The sequence below is a fragment of the Somniosus microcephalus genome, chromosome 24 (genome assembly GCF_052327205.1).
Source record: "Somniosus microcephalus isolate GS21.2 chromosome 24, FLI_Smic_1.0, whole genome shotgun sequence".
NCBI classification, from domain to species: Eukaryota; Metazoa; Chordata; class Chondrichthyes; order Squaliformes; family Somniosidae; genus Somniosus; species Somniosus microcephalus.
Window position 1 is genome coordinate 60,048,855 of NC_141010.1, and position 21,551 is coordinate 60,070,405.

A 21,551-nucleotide genomic window follows, 5' to 3' on the forward strand; every position below is an offset into this window, starting at 1 on the left:
CCGGTGCACAGAGATCTTCCCCCGCAAAACATGCACTTCCATAATGCTTGTGAACAAAGTACTCCACGGGACAGTGCTCCGCCGTGGGATGATGTACATTCTTACACTCTGAAAAGGCTCTCATTATATCAGTGACATCACTAGAACACTCACCCGGTCGGTAAAGCAGTCGCCTAGCACGCCGTATCACCCTGAAAGTGCGGGGACTGTAGAATGGAGAAGTGAGATCATAAAGGCAGCTCTTCTGAAAACCTGCCTGGCCCCTAATGGGACCAACATCTGAACTGGATAAAAATGGGGATTAATAATTATGTTGGAGAAAACCTGAGATTTGAGATAAAATAACGAGGATTCTGAATATAAGAACTCTAGGGGAAGATGTGAAGAGTGAGAAGCTAGAAACAAAATGGTGTAAGATTTGCAAAATGTCTGCATTTCCCCGAAGGCTGTTATTAATAAACGGGACCCTGCGTGGGCATTTTAAATCAAAAAGGGTACCCAAGATGGCGTCCGTGCCTCGTGGCAGGAAGCCTGTGAGATTTTTAAATGGACTCTGCAACGTAGACAGCATGTGGATCGAAACCCAAGCTGCAGGACTCTGAATTATGCATTAGGCCGAATTGGAGGCAAATCTAAATTCAGTTTAGGCCTATAGTTAAGGCCATCAAGCAGTCTACAAATATTATCAGAAACAGATTAACAGAGCCATCGAGGCCGGACAGGCCCATCAAGGAACTTTCAGGACAATACAAGTCAATTATTGGGCCGGTAGATGTGATTACCAGCCATCTAAAACCAGTTAGTATGGATTGCTACCATTATTTAAAATAGCCCGCCAAGATTAAAACAAAAACTAACCTGACTTGGCGCGCAGATAAGGGTTTTCAACAAAGGTATAATTGAAGGCCCCCGGGTAGCAATCGATGTGTTCTGTGGTGTGTTCTTTGTTGGTTGGTGTGCTGGTGCTGCTGCTCTTCGGCCCCTTGCCCTCTTGGCTGCCGCTCTTTCCCGTCCCGCACTTACCCCCTGGCCTTTGCCCGTGCCTTTTTCCCAGTCCATTTGGAACTAGCCCCGGCACCGGGTCGGGCGGACACGGACAATTCAGGCCAGGCGAGGCAGGACGCGACGAGGGGAGGAGGGAAGACCACCGGAGGGAAGGCCAACTGAGGAAGACCGGCTGAAGAAGACCAACTGAGGAGACGAACTGAGGGGAGGCTTCGAATTATCGGGCCTACAGCCTCAGCCAACCTTCAAATATCTGCACACCAACTTAATCTGGCGGCTGTCGACAAAGAATCATCCCTGCAAGGTAAAGTACTCAAACAGAGACTTTAACATTGGGGTACTCGACAACGCCCTTGCAGCGCCTGGAGACCACGTGACGACGGCAGGCTCCAGAGAGCACCAAGTGCAAACCCCGAACCTAACTGCTGTTTTGAGTCTAACAAACCTTTTCTTGGTGAGCATGAAGTTCTGACCCCTTGTAGCTTAATCTAGTTAGGTATAGGGGGTGGGATGAGGATTAGGGGATTGTTAAGATAGTTGTGTTCCCTCGCTGTGCCCGTGTGTTCCCCATTACCTGTATAAGTATAGTTATTATTCTTCTTTTGTATTTTTCGCCTGTAGAAGTGTACACTAGTAATTTTTCCATAAGATTGTATCAAGTTTTTCCTCTTCAATAAAATCTTGGTTTTTGTTTACATCCAACCACCTGTCTACTCGAGTCTTCTCTGTACCGCCGCCTTGTACCTAAGTCCAGTGTCTAGAACCCAGGGGCGTGGGAGCGATTCGAACCGCTCACAAAACAGTCAGGGGCATAACTGACTGGGCGTACGTACGCGCCAAACACCACCACACACCACCCCCTACAATGGATTCCCCAAGTAGTAGAATGAATGCTGTGGAAAAAAAATCACAAAAGAATCAAAACCTCTGAAAGAAAGATATAGCTCAGCTGCTCAAGCTACCAAGGTTACACAACAGAACCATACTGATTACTATTAAGAAAATATTATCATCTGTTTCCATAGACCAGCTGAAACTAGTGCCTCAAAGTTTCCAAGCGGGAGTTCTACTATGTTTGGCTCAGAGGGGTTTTATTGATTACCCTTTCCCAGATACTGGGGACAGTGCAACCTCAGAAGGTGAAGACATGTGACCGCGGACCGAAAGACACGGAGGGAAGGACTCCAACTCTTCAAAAAGAGGGGCTTTATCACCCAGGATCCTGAATTTACGCTTCATCGAATGGATCTCCGACACAATATTCCAGGTGCTGACAGGCTGAAAGGTGAGCCTATACTGATGAAATAAGAGGCGATTGAGACTAATGAAGATGTCCAGTGGATCCAACTTGAACCTACAGTAACTACAACAACTATCATAATGACTACCGAAAAAATTAACACCAGTACGAATGCTCTTTACCCTTAACCTCCAGGATAACCACTGGAAATGGATGTAGTAAACCACATGACTAAAGAATACTGCCAAAGCCACTACATGAGCTTCTAAGGAGCAATGAAGAATGTTGCCATGGATACCATCCAAAGAATGTTGTCAGTAATAGTTAGAGCTTGATAAGCTAAACTTGGGAAAGAGATGGGAAGCAGAGATTCAGTTGTTAGCCATCATTCCATCACCTCCAAGTTTCCCTTCAAGTCACACACCATCCCGACTTGGACACTGTTCCTTCATCATCACTGGTCAAAATCCTGGAACTCCCTCCCTAACAGCACTGTGGGAGCACTTTCACCACACGGACTGCAGCAGTTCAAGAAGAAAGCTCACCACCACCTTCTCAAGGGCAACTTGGGATGAGTAATAAATGTCAGCCTTGCTAGCGATGCTCAGATCCTGAGAATCTTTAAAAATCTATTGTTCTCCTATCTAGAATGCATAGAAAACAAGAATGTCAATATAACCATGCATAATGGGCTTAGTTGGGCCTGCTAAATATAATTTCTTATAACCAGGAGTGCAGCAGCCTGTGGTATGTGACAACTATGGAAATGCTCTCCAAATAAATTAGATTGAAAAGGTCTATTGAATGAATCAAATACACACACACTGATGCGTCATTCATTTGAGTGCGTGGGTGCTTCATTCACAAAATTGGCTCTTACAAGTTTAAGTCATCTTCTTTATTTGGACAGCGAGCCGTTTCTGGCATTGCACAGCTTACTAATTCAGACTGTTATAAAGTTAAAGGTTCACCTGAGATGAATGAAAGAATTGCAAGTCCACAGTTAGGGCATCGGCAATGACATGAAAACAGAGAGAACTTGGATTTCTACAGCACCTTTCATAACCTTAGAATGCCCCGAAGCGCTTTACAGCCAATCAAGTACTTTTTGTAATGTAGGAAACACGGCAGCCAATCTGCGCACAGCAAGCTCCCACAGACAGCAATGTGATAATGGCCAGTTTCTTTCGGGGTGATGTTGGTTGAGGGATAAACATTGGCCTCAAGACACCGAAGAGAACTCCCCTGCTCTACTTTGAATCATGCTATGGGATCTCTTACATCCACCTGAGATAGCAGATGGGGCCTCGGCTTAACGTCTCATCTGAAAGACAGCACCTCCAACAGTGCAACACTCCCTCAGTACTGCACTGACTTCATGCTGTTTATGAAAGTGCACGCCTTGATAGAAAGTCATGTCTTTTGTGATGAAGATAGCATTTTTATATTGATATGTTCATATATGTATGTACGTGTATATATTCAAAAGTATATCCAGTTATAAATGGCAACTATCCTTATCTAAGTCTCATTCAGGTAGTTGTACACTTCAGAGACGATCTCAGGCAGTCTCTCTTGTACTTTATATTCACCTACAGCTTTACCAGGCCAGATGTGACAACAGCAGTGAGGCTGTTTGGTTTAAGCACGGGTGCTTTGATAGACAGCAGGGGCTATGTGTGATCTTGGGGGTCAGGGAGGAAATGCCAGTGGGATGATACACCACGTCCTACCAAAAGGAGGCACCCTGAATAAGAAAAAGAAAGCAGCAGCTCCTCAGAGTGGACTTATGCCGTTTGTCTTAATTGAGTGTAAGATCGAGAAAAAGTAAATAAGACATGCATGCACACAGCTCTCGGGAATTTGGTTACGGACTATTCTGCTCCCCCATCATTGTCCTGCCTCCTCCTCAGCTGGGAATATGGGGCCATCAAGCAGCTCCAAGGAATGAAGTTTCACTTTAGGCACACCACATGGAACAAAAGTGAAAATAGCATCAGCAGTTTATACCATGGACACTTTCTGGTCAGACCAGTACAAATGAGTTAAAACGCAAAGAGAATATAAGATCAGTCCTGAATCCATGGGGTATTCTTGCTATGAGCTACAGCAGGACAATCATTAGTTCTGTAATTGATGTTGTCCGACTGGTTAAAGGCTGGCAGTGTTTGCTGAGATCTCTCACTTTTACTGGAGCTTCTGTACTGAAGGGGAATGTAAAGCAGTGAGCTCACTGGACGCAGGATTGAGACATTTAAAAGCCCCAGTGCTGGGCCATCACTGTACCAGACACATGGCAGTGGCCATTTCAAAAGTGCCTTAACTCCATGATGGCGTGGTGGGTATGTGCATCGCTCGGTTTGGAACTGAGCCACTGGAGCGAGGTAGGTCCCAGGGGCACTGACCAGTGTGTGAGGAGGTAAATGAACTCAACCAGCGAGGGCTGGGAGCTGCAATACAATCGGCCTCAGTCTGCTCAATATCACCGGGCTAGAGACAGGGGAATCCAGGGTTCAGCCAACGAAGGCAAGTGCGGTGACCTCTGCTGGAAGGGCGATAGGGAAGTGGGTGAGGGTAGCACTGGGCTCAGCTGTGGTGACTCTACTGAAGCAAACAAAACACAAACACGTCTAGAACTCTCTTCCCCAAAAGACTGTGGATGCTGGGTTAGTTGGAGCCTTCAAGGCTGAGATCAATAGATTTTTGTTAAGTAAGAGTATCGAGGGATGTGGAGAAAGGTGGGTAAATGGAGTTGAGGTACAGATCAGCCATGCTCTGATAGAATGATAGATAGAATGATACAGCACAGAAGGAGGCCATTCGGCCCATCGTGCCTCTGCTGGTTCTTTCGATTAGTCCCACTCCCCTACTCCTTACCCAGAGCCCTGTCAATTTTTTCCCTTCAAGTATTTATCCAATTCTCTTCTGGATGTTACTGTCGAATCTGCTTCCACTATCCTTTCAGGCGGCGCATTCCAGATCACAGCAACTCGCTGTGTAAAAAAATGTTTCCTCATGTCGCCTCTGGTTCTTTTGCCAAACACCTTAAATTGTGCCCTCTGGTTACTGACCACTCTGCCACTAGAAACAGTTTATCCTTATTTACTCTATCAAAACCATTCATAATTTTGAACACCGCTATCGAGTCTCCTCTTACCCTTCTCTGCTCTAAGGAGAACAGCCCCAGCTTCTCCAGTCTCTCCACGTTAACTGTAATGTCTCATCTCTGGTACCAGTCTAGTAAAACTCTTCTGCTCCTCTTCAAGGACTTGACATCCTTCCTAAAGTGTGGTTCTTAGAATTGAACACAATACTCCAGCTGAGGCCTAACCAGTGATTTATAAAGATTTAGCATAACTTCCTTGCTTTTGTACTCTATGCCTCTTTTACGAAAGCCAAAGATCCCATTTGTTTTTTTAACAGTCTTCTCAACTTGTCCTGCCACCTTCAAAGATTCTTGTATACACACCCCCAGGTCTCTCTGTTCATGCACTCCCTTTAGAATTGTACCCTTTAGTTTATATTGCGTTTCCTCATTCTTCCTTCCAAAATGTAGCACTTCACACAGCTCAGCATTAAATTTCATTTGCCACATGTCTGCCCATTTCACCAAATGTTATATTCGTTCACAGGATGTGGACGTCGCTGGCAAGGCCCGCATTTATTGCCTATCCCTAATTCACCTTGAGAAGGTGGTGGTGAGCCGCCTTCTTGAACCGCTGCTGCCCATGTTAGGTAGAGAGTTCCAGGATTTTGACCCAGTGACGATGAAGGATCGACGATATACTTCTAAGTCAGGATGGTGTGTGACTTGCAGGGGAACTTGGAGGTGGCGGTGTTCCCATGTGCCTGCTGCCCTTGTCCTTCTAGGTGGTAGAAGTCACGGGTTTGAGAAGTGCTGCTGAAGAAGCCTTGGTGAGTTGCTACAGTGCATTTTGTAAATGGTACACACTGCAGCCATGGTATGCCAGTGGTGGAGGGAGTGATGTTTAAGGTAGTGGATAGGATGCCAATCAAGTGGGTTGCTTTGTCCTGGATGGTGTCAAGCTTCTTGTTGTTGGAGCTGCACTTATTCAGGCAAGTGGAGTGTATTCCATCACACTCCTGACTTGTGCCTTGTAGATGGTAGAAAGGCTTTGGGGAGTCAGGAGGTGAGACACTTGCCGCAGAATGCCTAGCCTTTAACCTGCTCTTGTAGCCACAGTATTTATGTGGCTGGTCCAGTTAAGTTTCTGTTCAATGGTGACGCCCAGGGTGTTGATGATGGGGAATTTGGTGATGGTAATGCCATTGAATGTCATGGGGTGGTGGTTAGACTCTCTCTTGTTGGAGATAGTCATTGCCTGGCACTTGTGTGGTGCGAATGTTACCTGCCACTTATCAGACCAAGCCTGAATGTCGTCCAGGTCTTGCTGTGTGCAGGCATGGACTGCTTTATTATCTGAGGAGTTGTGAATGGAACTGAACATTCAACGAACATCCCCACTTCTGACCTTATGATGGAGGGAAGGTCATTGATGAAGCAGCTGAAGATGGTTGGGCCTCAGACACTGCCCTGAGGAACTCCTACAGTGATGTCCTGGGGCTGAGGTGATTGACCTTCAATCACCACAACCATCTCCCTTTGTTTTAGGTATGACTCCAGCCAGTGGAGTGTTTTCCTTCTGATTCCCATTTAATTCAATTTTACTAGGTCTCCTTGATGCCATACTCGGTCAAATGCTGCCTTGATGTCAAGGGCAGTCACTCTAACCTCACATCTGGAATTGAGCTCTTTTGTCCATGTTTGGACCAAGGCTGTAATGAGGCCTGGAGCCAAGTGGTCTTGGCGGAACCCAAACTGAGCATCACTGAGCAGGTTATTGGTGACTAAGTGCTGCTTGATAGCACTGTCGACGACACCTTCCATCACTTTGCTGATGATTGAGAGTAGATTGATGGGGCGGTAATTGGCCAGATTGGATTTGTCCTGCTTTTTGTGGACAGGACATACCTGGGCAGTGTTCCACACTGTCGGATAGATGCCAGTGTTGTAGCTGTACTGGAACAGCTTGGCTAGAGGTGCGGCTAGTTCTGGAGCACAAGTCTTCAGCACGACATCTAGGATTTTGTCAGGGCCCATAGCCTTTGCTGTATCCAGTGCGCTCAACCATTTCTTGATATCACATGGAGTGAATCGAATTGGCTGAAGACGGGCTTCTTTAATGGTGGGGACCTCAGGAGGAGGCCGAGATGGATCATCCACTTGGCACTTCTGGCTGAAGATGGTTACGAATGCTTCAGCCTTGTCTTTTGCACTCACGTGCTGGGCTCCACCATCATTGAGGATGGGGGATGTTCATGGAGCCTCCTCTTCCCTTTAGTTGTTTAATTGTCCACCACCATTCACGACTGGATGTGGCAGGACTGCAGAGCTTTGATCTGATCTGTTGGTTGAGGGACCGCTTAGCTCTTTCTATAGCATGCTGTTTCCATTTTTTAGCATGCATGTAGTCCTGTGTTGTAGCTTCACCAGTTTGGCACCTCATTTTTTGGTAGACCTGGTGCTGCTCCTGGCATGCTCTTCTGCACTCCTCATTGAACCAGTGTTAGCCCCCTGGCTTGATGTTAATGGTAGAGTGAGGGATATGCTGGGCCATGAGGTTACAGATTGTGTTAGGATACAATTCTGCTGCTGCTGCTGATTGCCCACAGCGCCTCATGAAATGATGTTACGTACCCAAGTCCAGGTCATTAATATATATCAAAAAAAGGAGTGGTCCTAATACCAAACCCTGGGGAACACCACGGTATACTCCCCTCCGGTCTGAAAAACCGTTCACTACTACTCGCTGCTTTCTGACCCGTAGACAATTTTGTATCCATGCTGCCACTGTCCATTTGACCCTCTGGGTTTTCATTTTGCTAACAAGCTTATTATCTGATTGAATGATAGAGCAAGCTCGAGGGGCCTCCCCCTGTTCATATGTTCTTGATGCAGCTTTGGACTGAGGAATACTGATCCAGCAAGCAATGGCTGAGTGTAGAGAAGTTCGATTTACAGGCCATGATCTAGGCGGACTTTCAGACAGTGTCTTTGAAAAACTGTCTTTCAATTTAAGGTCCAACCCATTAAGAAACTGAGGGCCCAGGGTGCTTGAAGAGAAATTTGTGTGTGGGTCAATGAACTGAGAATGACCTGGAAGGAAATTTGAAAGAAGGGACAATGACAGGAAGAGGATCTCCAGGGTAAACCATGAGTATTATTGAAGTACTGCATTGCTTAATAGGGACTGGATGGACGTATATGGACCTGAAACTTAACATTAATCATAGCATGAATGGAAAGTGAAAACCCTGTATTGACACAGCTGATTAAAAAGAACATAGAAATAATGTTCAGGTTGTGGAGAAAGCAAGATAATGCTCATTGAGTTACATGCATTATGAGAGCTAAAACAAGCTAATGCAACAAGAAATTCAAATAGCTTAAATTGCCTTGCATGACTGCAAATGAATGTTCTGTTTATAGATTGACATGGCACATCATTCCAAAGTGAGGAGTGCCATGGGTGATGGTCCCAACACCCAGAAGAACCTTACTTGGTTTGAAGAACAGATGGTCCTGCCTTGGAATGGTGTATGTGGAAGGCGTTCTGTGTCACGAGTGGGGACAGATCAGCAACCGTATAAAACACTCATGGGCCTAGAATATTGGTGAGTATCCATTTTTTGTTTGTCCTTACTCAACATAGCAGGTGGAGCATTTCCGGTCAGAAGTGAGCACCTGCTTCCTGCCTCCCATTTTGGGGACATTGGAGCCTGAGAAACAGCTGCTACAGGGCCCAGTTTCTAGGCCATGGCATATTCAATGATGTGCAGAGAATGTCACATTCTCAAAGATTGTGCACAACAATTGAATTGTTCGTGATGAGGCGGTATGATACTGCAAAGGATGCATGTGCTTATGTACTCATAACTACCTCATTCAATTGCTTCACAGATGGTAGAGCAATCAATTCGAGCATCCATCAGATAAGCATCATTCACCAAACACACCACAATGCCAGTTACAGTGCCATTGAAGGACCAGCCCAGTTACAGAAACCTCAAGATGCAGAAATACAGTTGACTCCTCTTAATTGAAAGTTGCTTAATTCAAATTATTGGCTACTTAATCATTTTAATGTGAAAAAAACCTTTGAATTATCAGGAGTAGCCTGTAGTGAGAATGAGGGAGCAATGGGTTTTTGACAAGAATCAGTGGCTGGTGAAGATCTGGACCGCATTGATAAGACATTTACATTCACAGTCACAATACTTAAGAGGGTTGAAAGCTGTTTGTTTGTGCTGGAGACGGCGGAGAAAACCACAGTAACCGGGCACTGAACAGATCCACACAATCAAAGGTGGTTTATGAAGCCCTCGTACATGCACGTTGCTATGCACTCACACTGATCAGTGACAGTTCTGTGGCAGCATGGCTCCCCCATCACGGGTGGCTTCTACAGACATCTGAGGAAGTAGCCTGCATAAAGGATGGAAGTACATCAGGGTTAGTCGCACCTACAGACTGAGGCCAGCCCTGCATCACAAGGAGCTAGCCCATCTGGCTCAGCAACACAACTAACACTTCTCACTAGGATCAGGGAGCCCATAGAGATGCCACACGTAGACTTTCCATTGGTGTAAGAGCAGAACAGGTGCTGGGAGAAGTAGGAAATCCAGCTCAGACCCACATCACTGGATCTGAGTCCCTTTTCAAGCAAAGTATGACTTTCCAGCACTTAATGTGTTCTTGCCAAAAATGAGCCAAAGCTTTATTTAACTATTGCAATATATTCAAATGAAGACTTGGGTCCATTTCGGTCTGCTTAGGCCTTGACTGAGCTGGGAACTCGCTTGTCACATCAGCACTGGGCCAAGGGGAAGCTCTATGAGTGATGGAGCTCTTAGAGGGGCTTAGAGGCTCTTTAGTCTCTTGTTATTTTATAAAGTTCCAGGAAAGCTTAGGTATTGGCTTCTGCTATTAATTTTTGTTGCCACGTTTGATTCATTTTTTGGAGACTTCTTTCCTTCTAATTCACTTTAAAACCAACTGTAATTGAAATAATTCCAAGACCTTAGCAGAACAGGAGATAGGGACTGGTTCTCAAATACTCCAATTTTCAAACTGTTGATCTTAAAAACAGTTTTCTAGTTTCTTTTCTGAGACTTTTAGACTGGTTTCATCATAAGATTACCGAACCACCAACTTGAGCAGAACAGCTTCTTTTCTGTATCCCAGAAACAAGTCACTGGGACTTCCTGGATTTTGAAAGTCTGACCTCTCGAATGCAAAAAGAAACTGAAAATCAAATGCAAACTGACCAGTTGCAAATGTTGTATATTTTGCAAATCACGGGCTAGATTCTCTCTCATTACATAAGGAGAGGCTCGCTACCAGAATGTGGCATTAGCTGGCTGGTATGACAGGGTTTATAGCGCCACACTCCAAACCCTAACCGAGATACAAATATCTCATGTTTGCAACAATCTGAATACCAATAATTTGAACCCAAGTATAAAGGAGATGTTCTATGAGGAAAGATGAAAGAAACTCTGTGAGAAGGTTAGGGAGAATCTCATCAAGATAAATAAAGTGGTATCATTAAGGCGAACTGAGAATATTACTTCATGGTACGTCAGGGCAGTAGTGCCAGGGGAGGTGAAATTAAATTTATAACGGATCATAGAAGAAAAAATGCTTAACTTTCGAAATAGTGCCATGGGATCTTTTACGTCCATAAGAACATAAGAAATAAGAGCAGAAGTAGGCCAAACGGCCCCTCGAGCCTGCTCTGCCATTCAATAAGATCATGGCTGATCATCGACCTCAGCTCCACTTTCCCGCCCGATCTCCATATCCCTCGATTCCCCTCGAGTCCAAAAATCTATCTATCTCAGCCTTGAATATACTCAAAGACTCAGCATTCACAGTCCTCTGCGGTAGAGAATTCCAAAGATTCACAACCCTCTGAGTGAAGAAATTCCTCCTCATCTCAGTCTTAAATGGCTGACCCCGTATCCTGAGACTGTGCCCCCTAGTTCTAAGCACTCCAGCCAGGGGTAACAACCTCTCAGCATCTACCCTGTCAATCCCCTTCAGAATCTTGTATGTTTCAATGAGATCACCTCTCATTCTTCTAAACTCCAGAGAGTATCGGCCCAATCTACACAATCTCTCCTCATAGGACAGCCCTCTCATCCCAGGAATCAATCTAGTGAACCTTTGCTGCACCGCCTCCAAGGCAAGTATATCCTTCCTTAGATAAGGAGACCAAAACTATGCACAGTACTCCAGGTGTGGTCTCACCAAAACCCTGTACAATTGTAGCAAGACCTCCTTACTCTTATACTCCAACCCCCTTGCAATAAAGGCCAACATGCCATTTGCTTTCTTTATTGCTTGCTGTACCTGCGAGGGCAGACGGAGCCTCGGTTTAACGTCTCATCCGAAAGATGGCACCTCCAACAATGCAGCACTCCTTCAGTACTGTACTGGTAGGGAAATTCAGTTGGATTGTGTTGTATTTCCTATGCCTCAGCACTCACTGGCTGTCCATCTGCACAATCTGGAACCAAAAAGTGGGCCCATGGTTATCGTGGCTGCTTTTATCTGCTCTAGTCACACTTCTGAAGACAATCCTTCTTCTCTGCTGCCAAGTGACATTCAGAACAAGCCTTTCTTATATATTACACCCTGCAGAAATTAACACAATTTTCTAGGGATATCAAATAGTTCAGCTCATACTAACAAGAAAGGGAGGCAATTGGAAGGACAAAGTAAAATGAACAAATTGCATGGAACAGGTTCTTTTGATTTATCCGGTCAGTACTCAAGGGTAAATCGAGTGGGACCAGTTTTCAAGCACAGACTATTGTCCAAAGAGATGTTAACCAGGAACTTCCATACCCAGGTACCCTAGGACTATCTAATATACAAAATTAAAATCAAACAAGTAGAAGACAGAGGAGGAATGGGATTGGTGGCAGATGAGGCAATGATAAGGATATCCGATCATTAATGTTTTGATTGTGTGGACTCAAACAGCCAAGGGAATTCATCACTTCTCATTCTAAACAAGCTCTTGTGTTCAGACATCGGACTGTATTAGTATGCAGCGTGTTGATGGTGTTTAATCTCCATCACATGCCCTGGTCTGCCTGTGGTCACTTTACTGCAATAAATAATATGAAAATCAATCGAAGAAGGATGGGCTAAAGGATGTTGATAAATGGATGAAAGGATTGGCCTTGTGCTGAGCCCAGGAGACCAGACCCACTGAAATGGTGTGAAAGAGACAGACAGAAAAAGAAAGCAGGCGGTTGATGAGTAGAAGTGACAGTGATAAATGGCCAGAGAATTTCATACAAACACCTTCCCCACTACAGTAAAACTGTGTCGTACTCCTTGGAGCATTACAAGTAGTTTTAAAGAGTTTCCATACTCTGAGAAATGGGACATAGCCGTTTCTCCTGAAGCCTAAAAGTCATTGTTGATATTAAAAAAGAAAGACTTGCATTTCTACAGCGCCTTTCACGACCACCGGACGACCCAAAACGCTTTATAGCCAATGAAGTACTTTTTGAGGTATAGCCACTGCTGTAATGTAGGAAACACGGCAGCCAATTTGCACAAAGCAAACTCTTACAAACAGCAATGTGATAATGACCAGATAATCTGTTTTTTTTAGTGATGTTGATTGAGGGATCAATATTGGCCAGGGCACCGGGGGTAACTCACCTGCTCTTCTTCAAAATAGTGCCATGGGGTCTTTTACATTCACCTGAGAGAGCAGATGGGGCCTCGGTTTAACGTCTCAGCCAAAAGACAGCACCTCTGACAGTGAAGCACTCCCCCAGTACTGCACTGCAGTGTCAGCCTAGATTTTTGTGCTCAAGTCACTGGGACTTGAACCCACAACCTTCTGAGGCAGAGGCGAGCGGGCTACCAACTGAGCCACTTGATTAAAAGGTTAACCTTTAAGTCTCAGCCTCAATGTGCTGTTTGTGGGAGCTTGCTGTGCGCAAATTGGCTGCCACATTTCCTACATTACAACAGTGACTACACTTCAAAAGTACTTCATCAGCTGTAATGAGCTTCGGGGTGTCCTGAAGTCATGAAAGGTGCTATAAGAACATAAGAATTAGGAGCAGGAGTCAGTCATTCGGCCCCTCGAGCCTGCTCCGCCATTCAATAAGATCATGGCTGATCTTCTACCTCATCTCCACTTTCCTGCACTATCCCCATATCCCTCGATTCCCTTAATATTCAAAAATCTATCGATCTCTTTCTTGAATATACTCAATGACTGAGACTCCACAGCCCTCTGGGGGGTAGAGAATTCCAAAGATTCATCACCCTCTGAGTGAAGAAATTTCTCCTCATCTCAGTCCTAAATGTCCAACCCCTTATTCTGAGACTGTGGCCCCTGGTTCTAGAATCTCCAGCCAGAAAAAAACATCCTCCCTGCATCTACCATATAATGAGTTATATAAATTCTGGCCTCTTGTGCTTCCCCGATGTTCATTACTCCACCATTGGTGGCCGTGCCTTCAGCTGCCTGGGCCCTAAGCTCTGGAATTCCCTCCCTAAACCTCTCTGCCTCTCTACCTCTCTCTCCTCTGTTAAGATGCTCCTTAAAACCTACCTCTTTGATCAAGCATTTGGTCACCTGTCCTAATATCTCCTTATGTGGCTCAGTGTCAGATTTGTGAAGCATCTTGGGACATTTTACTACGTCAAAGGCGATATATAAATACAAGTTGTTGTTGCTGAGTTCTTTCTTTCTTGACATTCTCTGTCTGTTATTTTAATGGTGCTGTTAACCCACTAAAGACACAGGAAAATTATACAAACAAATTAAACGACAGAGGTGAGGTGAGAGTGATTGCCCTTGACATCAAGGCAACATTTGACTGAGTGTATCATCAAGGAGCCCTAGTAAAACTGAAGTCAATGGGAATTGGGGAACGCTCCACTGGCTGGAGTCATACCTAGCACAAAGGAAGATGGTTGTGGTGGTTGGAGGCCAATCAACTCAGCCCCAGGACATCGCTGCAGGAGTTCCTCAGGACAGTGTCCTAGGCCAACCATCTTCAGCTGCTTCATCAATGACCTTCCCTCCATTAAAAAGTCAGAAGTAGGGATGTTGGCTGATGATTGCACAGTGTTCAGTTCCATTCACAATTCTTCAGATAATGTAGCAGTTCATGCCCACACGCAGCAAGACCTGGACGACATTCAGGCTTGGGCTGATAAGTGGCAAGCAAAATTCGTGCCACACAAGTTCCAGGCAATGACCATCTCCAACAAGCGAGAGTCTAACCACCGCTCATTGACATTCAACGGCATTACCATTGCTGAATCCCCCACCATCAACATCCTGGGGGCCACCATTGACCAGAAACTTAACTGGACCAGCCACATAAATACTGTGGCAACAAGAGCAGGTCAGAGGCTGGGTATTCTGTGGTGAGTGACTCACCTCTTCACTCTTCAAAGCCTTTCCACCATTTACAAGGCACAAGTCAGCAGTGTGATTGAATTCTCTCCACTGATCTAGATGAATGCAGCTCCAGCAACACTCAAAGAGCTCAACACCAGCCAGAACAAAGCAGCCCGCTTGATTGGTACCCCATCCACCACCTTAAACATTCACTCCCTCCATCACCGGCGTACCGTGGCTGCAGTGTGAACTGCAGCAACTCGCCAAGGCTTCTTCGAAAGCACCTCCCAAACCCACGACCTCTATCACCTAGAAGGACAAGGGCAGCAGATGCACGGGAACACCACCACATTCATGTTACCCTCCAAGAATACACACCACCCTGACTTGGAAATATATCACCTTTCCTTCATCGTCGCTGGGTCAAAATCCTGGAACTCCCTCCCTAACAGCACTGTGGGAGCACTTTCACGTCATGGACTGTAGTGGTTCAAGAAGGCGGCTCACCACCACCTTCTCCAGGGCAATTAGGGATGGGCAATAAATGCTGGCCTTGCCAGCAACGCCCATAGCCCAAGAATGAATAAAAAGTAACTTTCAGGTTCTTTTAAATGGGTTCGTGACCCCACTAAAATGGGCAGTGGGCACAGAGCAGACGGGGGCATTTTCAGTGCTGGAACTGGAACTCTTGCCTACTACCCGAGTCTCAGGGCGAAGATCCGTACCGCATGTGTGTGCTCAGAAAGCTCCCCCATCCCCAGAGTAGGCATTCAACCACAACAGCAATTTTACTCTTAAATCATTCCAACTACAAATAACAGTTGCCTCCATCTCTGTACAGACTAAGTGAAACATCTGTTGAGGTTTTAATCAGTTCCCAGCTCCACCAGCACTGGGAACACAGTGATAGTTACAGATAGGAGAAGACCTAAGGCCCATCTTAATCACAGAATCATAGAATGGTATAGCACAGAAGGAGGCCATTCGGCCCATCGTGCCTCTGCCAGCTCTGTGAAAGAGCTCTCCAATTAGTCCCACTCCCCCCTGCTCTTTCCCCATAGCCCGGAAAATTTCTCCTTTTCAAGTATTTATCCAATTCCCTTCTGAAAGTTACTATTGAATCTGCTTCTACCGCCCTTTCAGGCAGCGCGTTCCAGATCACAACTCGCTGTGTAAAAGATCTCCTCATCTCCCCTCTGGTTCTTTTGCCAATCACCTTAACTCTGTGTCCTCTGGTTACCGACCCTCCTGCCAGTGGAAACACTTTCTCCTTATTTACTCCATCAAAACATTTTGTGATATCGACCAGCTATATTAAATCAGCCCCTTCACCTTGCAGCCCAATCCAGCCCAGCCAAACTCTAACCCACTCCGAATCCAGCCCACCCACCCCCGGCATTCGCTTGATGATTTTCTAATAACCCTGAGTCCCATTTCTTCACCGAATCCTGTCTAGTGAGGGGGTCACAATCAGCCCAAGCCTGTTTCTTCTTTCTCTCCTTCAGTTTTTTTTCTGCTACTCTGGGTCTGGTGCCTGCGGGTCGATATAGCGCTGCCAGATGTTTGTTGGCAGTGCCTGGGACAGACTGCAAGCAGCATCAGAGACACGGGATGGGCAAGTGTTTGCAAACCTTCATTTGCAATCGCGGTCAGCTTGGGGGCACTCAAGGGTCTGGTATATAAGGAAGATCGAGCGTCACTTCTACTCACAACACGGCTGCCTTTTAGACTTCCCCCCTCTTCTCTCTCTCTCTCGATTCCAGTGCGAGCTGATCCACTTCAAGCAGCAAGATTTCGCCCACCAGGAGAACGGGCGAGCGGTCACACTCCAGGTTCAACATCAGTCGCAAATCCCTGATCGCGGCAGCAGTCGGGGTGGCGATGGTGCTGATTCTGGTGATTGTGATTCCGGTGCTGGTCAACTCTCTGGGCGCGGCTGCCCACTACGAGATGCTGGGCACCTGCAGGATGGTGTGCGAGCCTTACCTGGCCAACAGCCCCAGCGCCAGCCCGGGGAGCGTCGAAGCCCTGACCGAGCACGACCTGGTGCCGCCGCCCTCCACCCTGCTGCAGGGACCTCAGGGCAAACCGGGCCGTCCCGGGAAACCGGGCTCACCTGGGCCGCCCGGAGCGAGGGGAGCACCCGGGCCAATGGGGCCGGCGGGCGAGAAGGGAGAAGCGGGTAGACCGGGGCCGCCTGGCACCCCTGGATCCGGGACAGGCGCCATCAGCGCCGCCACCTACAGCACGGTGCCCAAGGTGGCATTTTACGCCGGCCTGAAGAACCCCCACGAAGGTTACGAGATCCTCAAGTTTGACGACGTGGTGACCAACCTGGGCAATCACTATGACGGTTCGAGCGGCAAGTTCACCTGCTCCATCCCGGGCACTTACTTCTTCACCTACCATGTCCTGATGCGAGGCGGAGATGGCACCAGTATGTGGGCAGACCTCTGCAAGAATGGCCAGGTGAGATGGTGAGGAGGGTCGCCCCCCCCCCCCCGGGCCTGGAGCACTCAGCAACCCCCCACCCCACCCCTGGGGATTACCCTCCTAGTCCATTCACCTGCCCTCAGCTCCACCCTCCCGGCTCCCCGCCAGTGCCCACTCAAGGTTTGGGCAGAGATCTCGAGCAGGAGAGAGGGGGAGAGAGAGGAGGTGAGGGAGAGGAGGGAGACGGAGAAGGAAGAGAGGGGGGAGGGAGGGAGCGGGGGGGGCGGGGGTGGGGGAGGATAGGGAGAGAGGAAGCGGGGGTTGGGAGAGAGTAAGGCGAAACAGAGGGGGAGAGGGGGAAGGGGAGGGAGAGGAAAACTGAAAGTGAGAGGGTGAAGAAAGATGGAGAGTTGGCGAGAGGGAGAGAGAGTTAGAGAGAGGGATAGTTGGAGAGGGGAGAGGAGAGAGAGTTGGAGAGAGGGATAGTTGGAGAGGGGAGAGGAGAGAGAGTTGGAGAGAGGGATAGTTGGAGAGGGGAGAGGAGAGAGAGTTGGAGAGAGGGATAGTTGGAGAGGGGAGAGGAGAGAGAGTTGGAGAGAGGGTTGGTGGAGAGGGGAGAGGAGAGAGAGTTGGAGAGAGGGATAGTTGGAGAGCGGAGAGGAGAGAGAGTTGGAGAGAGGGATAGTTGGAGAGGGGAGAGGAGAGAGAGTTGGAGAGAGGGATAGTTGGAGAGCGGAGAGGAGAGAGAGTTGGAGAGAGGGATAGTTGGAGAGGGGAGAGGAGAGAGAGTTGGAGAGAGGGATAGTTGGAGAGCGGAGAGGAGAGAGTTGGAGAGAGGGATAGTTTGAGAGGGGAGAGGAGAGAGAGTTGGAGAGAGGGATAGTTGGAGAAAGGGGAGAGGAGAGAGAGTTGGAGAGAGGGATAGTTGGAGAAAGGGGAGAGGAGAGAGAGTTGGAGAGAGGGATAGTTGGAGAGAGGGGAGAGTTGGAGAGAAAAAGGGGTTGGGAGGGTTGTGAAACTTTGAATACTATAAAGCAGCGCAGCTCGGTCCCTCTCTCGCTGCTGTTCTCTTTCGCCTTGTCTGTCTTTCACTCATTCTTTTCCCCTCTCTGTCTCCCTCACTCTCCGCTCTGGTTAACCCCTCAGTAACCGGCAGTGAACCTGCTGGCTCTGTGTGGTCTGACTGAGTGCGGTGAGTTCCAGGGCTGGGCTGGGCCGGGCCGGGGGCCGGACCCTGGGTTGTGCTGTGCTGGGAGGTCCCGGGGAGGTGCCCGGAGTCCGGCTCTAGGCAGTGAGGGCCGGCGGTGGGTCAGAGCGGCTCCCCGCTGCTCACACCGCCGGGGGAGAGCCTGTGGAGGGAGACCCGGGCAGACCAGAGCGGCAGTGTCCGGGTGCAGACCGGCTCGCACTGATCCCGTTACCGGCCTGTGCTTTACACACGGTGCTCGGTCCATCCGCCCATCACTGGGCTCCCGTTCTCCTCTACCCGCCTTTCTCTATCTGTCTGTCCCTCCTCTCTCACTCCCGTCTTCAGGGAGCTGGAATCACTGAACCTTCTTATTCCTCTTTCCCATCTCACCCTCACCCACAGGGCTCTGGCACTGGGCAGGTTCGATTCCCCACCCTCTCCTCTGGCTCTGCCCCTGGCTCTGTTTCTCGGGTTCTCACCCTCTCTCTCTCTCTCTTTCTATCTCTCCCTGTGTTGTCTCTCTCTCTGTCTCTCTTTCTCTCTCTCCCTGTCTCTTTCTCTCTCTCCCTGTCTCTCTCTCTCTCTGCAATGCTCTCTCTCACTGCCTCACTTAGCTTTATTTCTCTCTGTTCTGTGACTTTATCTCCATTTCTTTCCCTCTTCATTGGCTGTAAAGCTCTTTGGGACGTCCTGAGGCCGTGAAAGTTGCTACATAAATGCATTTCTTTCTCTTCTCCCTTATCTCACTCTGTCCCTCTAGTTTTACCGTGTCTCTCCCCATTCCCTCTCGGTCTCCTTTCCTCTCTATTTCTATCTCTGTCTCTGCAGCTGTCCCTATCCAGGTATCTCTCTTTCTCTTTCCCTCTCTGTCTCTCTTTCCCTCTATCCCTGTCTATCTCTCTCTCTCTGTCTCTGTCTCTGTCTCTCTCTCTCTGTCTCTCCTTCTCTCCTTCTCTCCATTACTCTCTTTATCTGTATCTCTCACTGTCTCTTCCTTTCTCTTTCCCCCTGTTTCTCCCATCCCTATCTCTCTTTGGCTCCGTTTTTGTTCTCTCCATCTCTCTATTTATCTTAATCTCTCCGTCTCCCACTCTATCTTTCTCGTGCAATCTCTATGGATCTTCATCTCTCTATCTCACTGCCTCTCACTGTCTCTCTCACTCTGTCTCTCTCACTCTGTCTCTCTCTGCCATCTCACTCACTGTCTCTCCCTCTCTACCTGTTTCTGTCTCTCATTTCATCTCTGTATCACTCATTCTCTCTCACTCACTGCCCCTCTCACTGTCTTTCATTTTAACTCTCTATCGCTCTCTCTCATCCTTTGTCTCGGTCTCTGCCTCTCCTCACTCTCTCACTCTGTGTCTGATTCTTTCTCGCTTTCTCTCTTTCACTCTTTCCCTCTCTCACACAATCCATTTCTCCCCTTCTCTCTGTCTGTCTCTCTCAGTCCCTATCCCCTCTGTCTCCTTCTCATTCACTTTTGCCCCTTTTCTCTTTCCCTGTCACTCTCTCTTTCACTATCTCTCCCCTCTCTGTCTTTCTCTGTCTCTTTCTCATTGTCTCACTTGCCCTCAATCTCTTTCGCTCTCGTTCATGCTCTCACCGTCTCTCACTGTGCCTCTCTCTTTCTCTGTCACACTCACTGTCTCTCTCTCCTAACCTTTCCCTCACACTTGCTCTGACACTGTCTTTCTTCTATCTCTCGCTCTCACTCTCTCCCTGCCACACTCTCCTTTTCTTTCTCTCAAACTTTCTGTCACATTCTCCCTCTCTCGCTCGCATTCTCTCTGCCACACCCTCCTTGTCTCACCCTCTCATACTCTCTCCCTCCTCTCACACTCTCTCTTGCCCTCTCACAGTCCATCTCTCCCATCTCTCTCCCCTCCTTCCCCCTCTTTCCTCCTCCCTCTTTTCTCCCCCCTCCATCTCTTTCCTCCCTCTCCTCTCTCCTCTCTGTGTCCTTGCTCTAATGATCCCTCTTGCTCCCTAAGGTCCGCTCCAGTGCCATTGCCCAGGACGCAGATCAGAACTATGACTACGCCAGTAACAGTGTCATCCTGCACCTGGATGCAGGGGATGAGGTCTACATCAAGCTGGACGGCGGCAAAGCTCATGGTGGCAACAACAACAAGTACAGCACCTTCTCAGGATTTATAATATACACTGACTGATGTGGCAGCCCCTTCACCAGGATCCGCTCCGGTTCAAGGTGCCGTTTGGCTCACATCGGTGCAGCCACTGGAATGGGGCCAGCAGTTCCCAGACACTGGCTGGGAGAACGGCAGCTTCCGCCGGCTAGGGGCCTGACCTCACTAACTCTTAGTCTGTTAAGGATATTTATCTGATCAATTGATTACTATTTGAGGCTCGGGCCGCCAGTGCTACTGCGCCCGGTTGGTATTTTATTGGGGAGTTGCTTGCAGTGATGTTGGATAATCTCAGCTCTGTACCTGGCTCTGCGAATAACTTAACTCTTAAAGAGACATGAAGCCACCAGGACCCCTTTTATGAATCAATTCTAAACTAATATCACCATCAATACCTCTTGGGATAGTCAGGGAGTCTCACTCGTGATAGTCAGGGGATCACACTGGGGTTAGACAGGGAGTCTCACTGGGGTTAGACAGGGAGTCTCACTCACGATAGTCAGGGAGTCTCACTGGGGATAGACAGGGAGTCTCACTGGGGATAGACAGGGAGTCTCACTCGCGATAGCCAGGGAGTCTCACTGGGGATAGACAGGGAGTCTCACTGGGGATAGACAGGGAGTCTAACTGGGGATAGACAGGGAGTCTCACTCGCGATAGTCAGGGAGTCTCACTGGGGATAGACAGGGAGTCTCACTGGGGATAGTCAGGGAGTCTCACTGGGGATAGACAGGGCGTCTCACTCGCGATAGTCAGGGAGTCTCACTGGGGTTAGACAGGGAGTCTCACTGGGGATAGACAGGGAGTCTCACTGGGGATAGACTAATGCAAATCCCACTGTCTCATAAATCATCAGACAAACTCTTAAAAATCATGAGATTTGGTAAGAAATCATGAGTTAATATTTTTTACAAACATAAACCAATATAGATTGACAGTTGGTTTATAAACCTCATTAGTGGCTGTATTTAATCTCTAACAGGTCACAGCTCTTTACAAAAACTATATTATTACATCTGAACATGCTTTACAAAAACACTTTAAAAGTGACCCCTGTTATCACCACG

General features: G+C 47.7%; 1 protein-coding gene across 2 annotated transcripts; it reads left to right on the forward strand.

The window, feature by feature from the left end:
• The first annotated feature begins 16,560 nt into the window (after positions 1–16,560).
• Positions 16,561–20,508, forward strand: c1ql1l2 (complement component 1, q subcomponent-like 1-like 2). Of its 2 annotated transcripts, XM_085966735.1 has the most exons (3): positions 16,561–16,734; positions 16,789–17,184; positions 20,329–20,508. In XM_085966735.1, the coding sequence occupies exons 1-3, from the start codon at positions 16,597–16,599 to the stop codon at positions 20,506–20,508; spliced, it is 714 nt and encodes a 237-aa protein (XP_085822861.1). In that variant the 5' UTR covers positions 16,561–16,596. The 2 variants fall into 2 exon arrangements, with proteins under 2 accessions (XP_085822861.1, XP_085822860.1); XM_085966734.1 differs by having other exon boundaries at positions 16,561–17,184.
• The last annotated feature ends 1,043 nt before the right edge of the window (positions 20,509–21,551 follow it).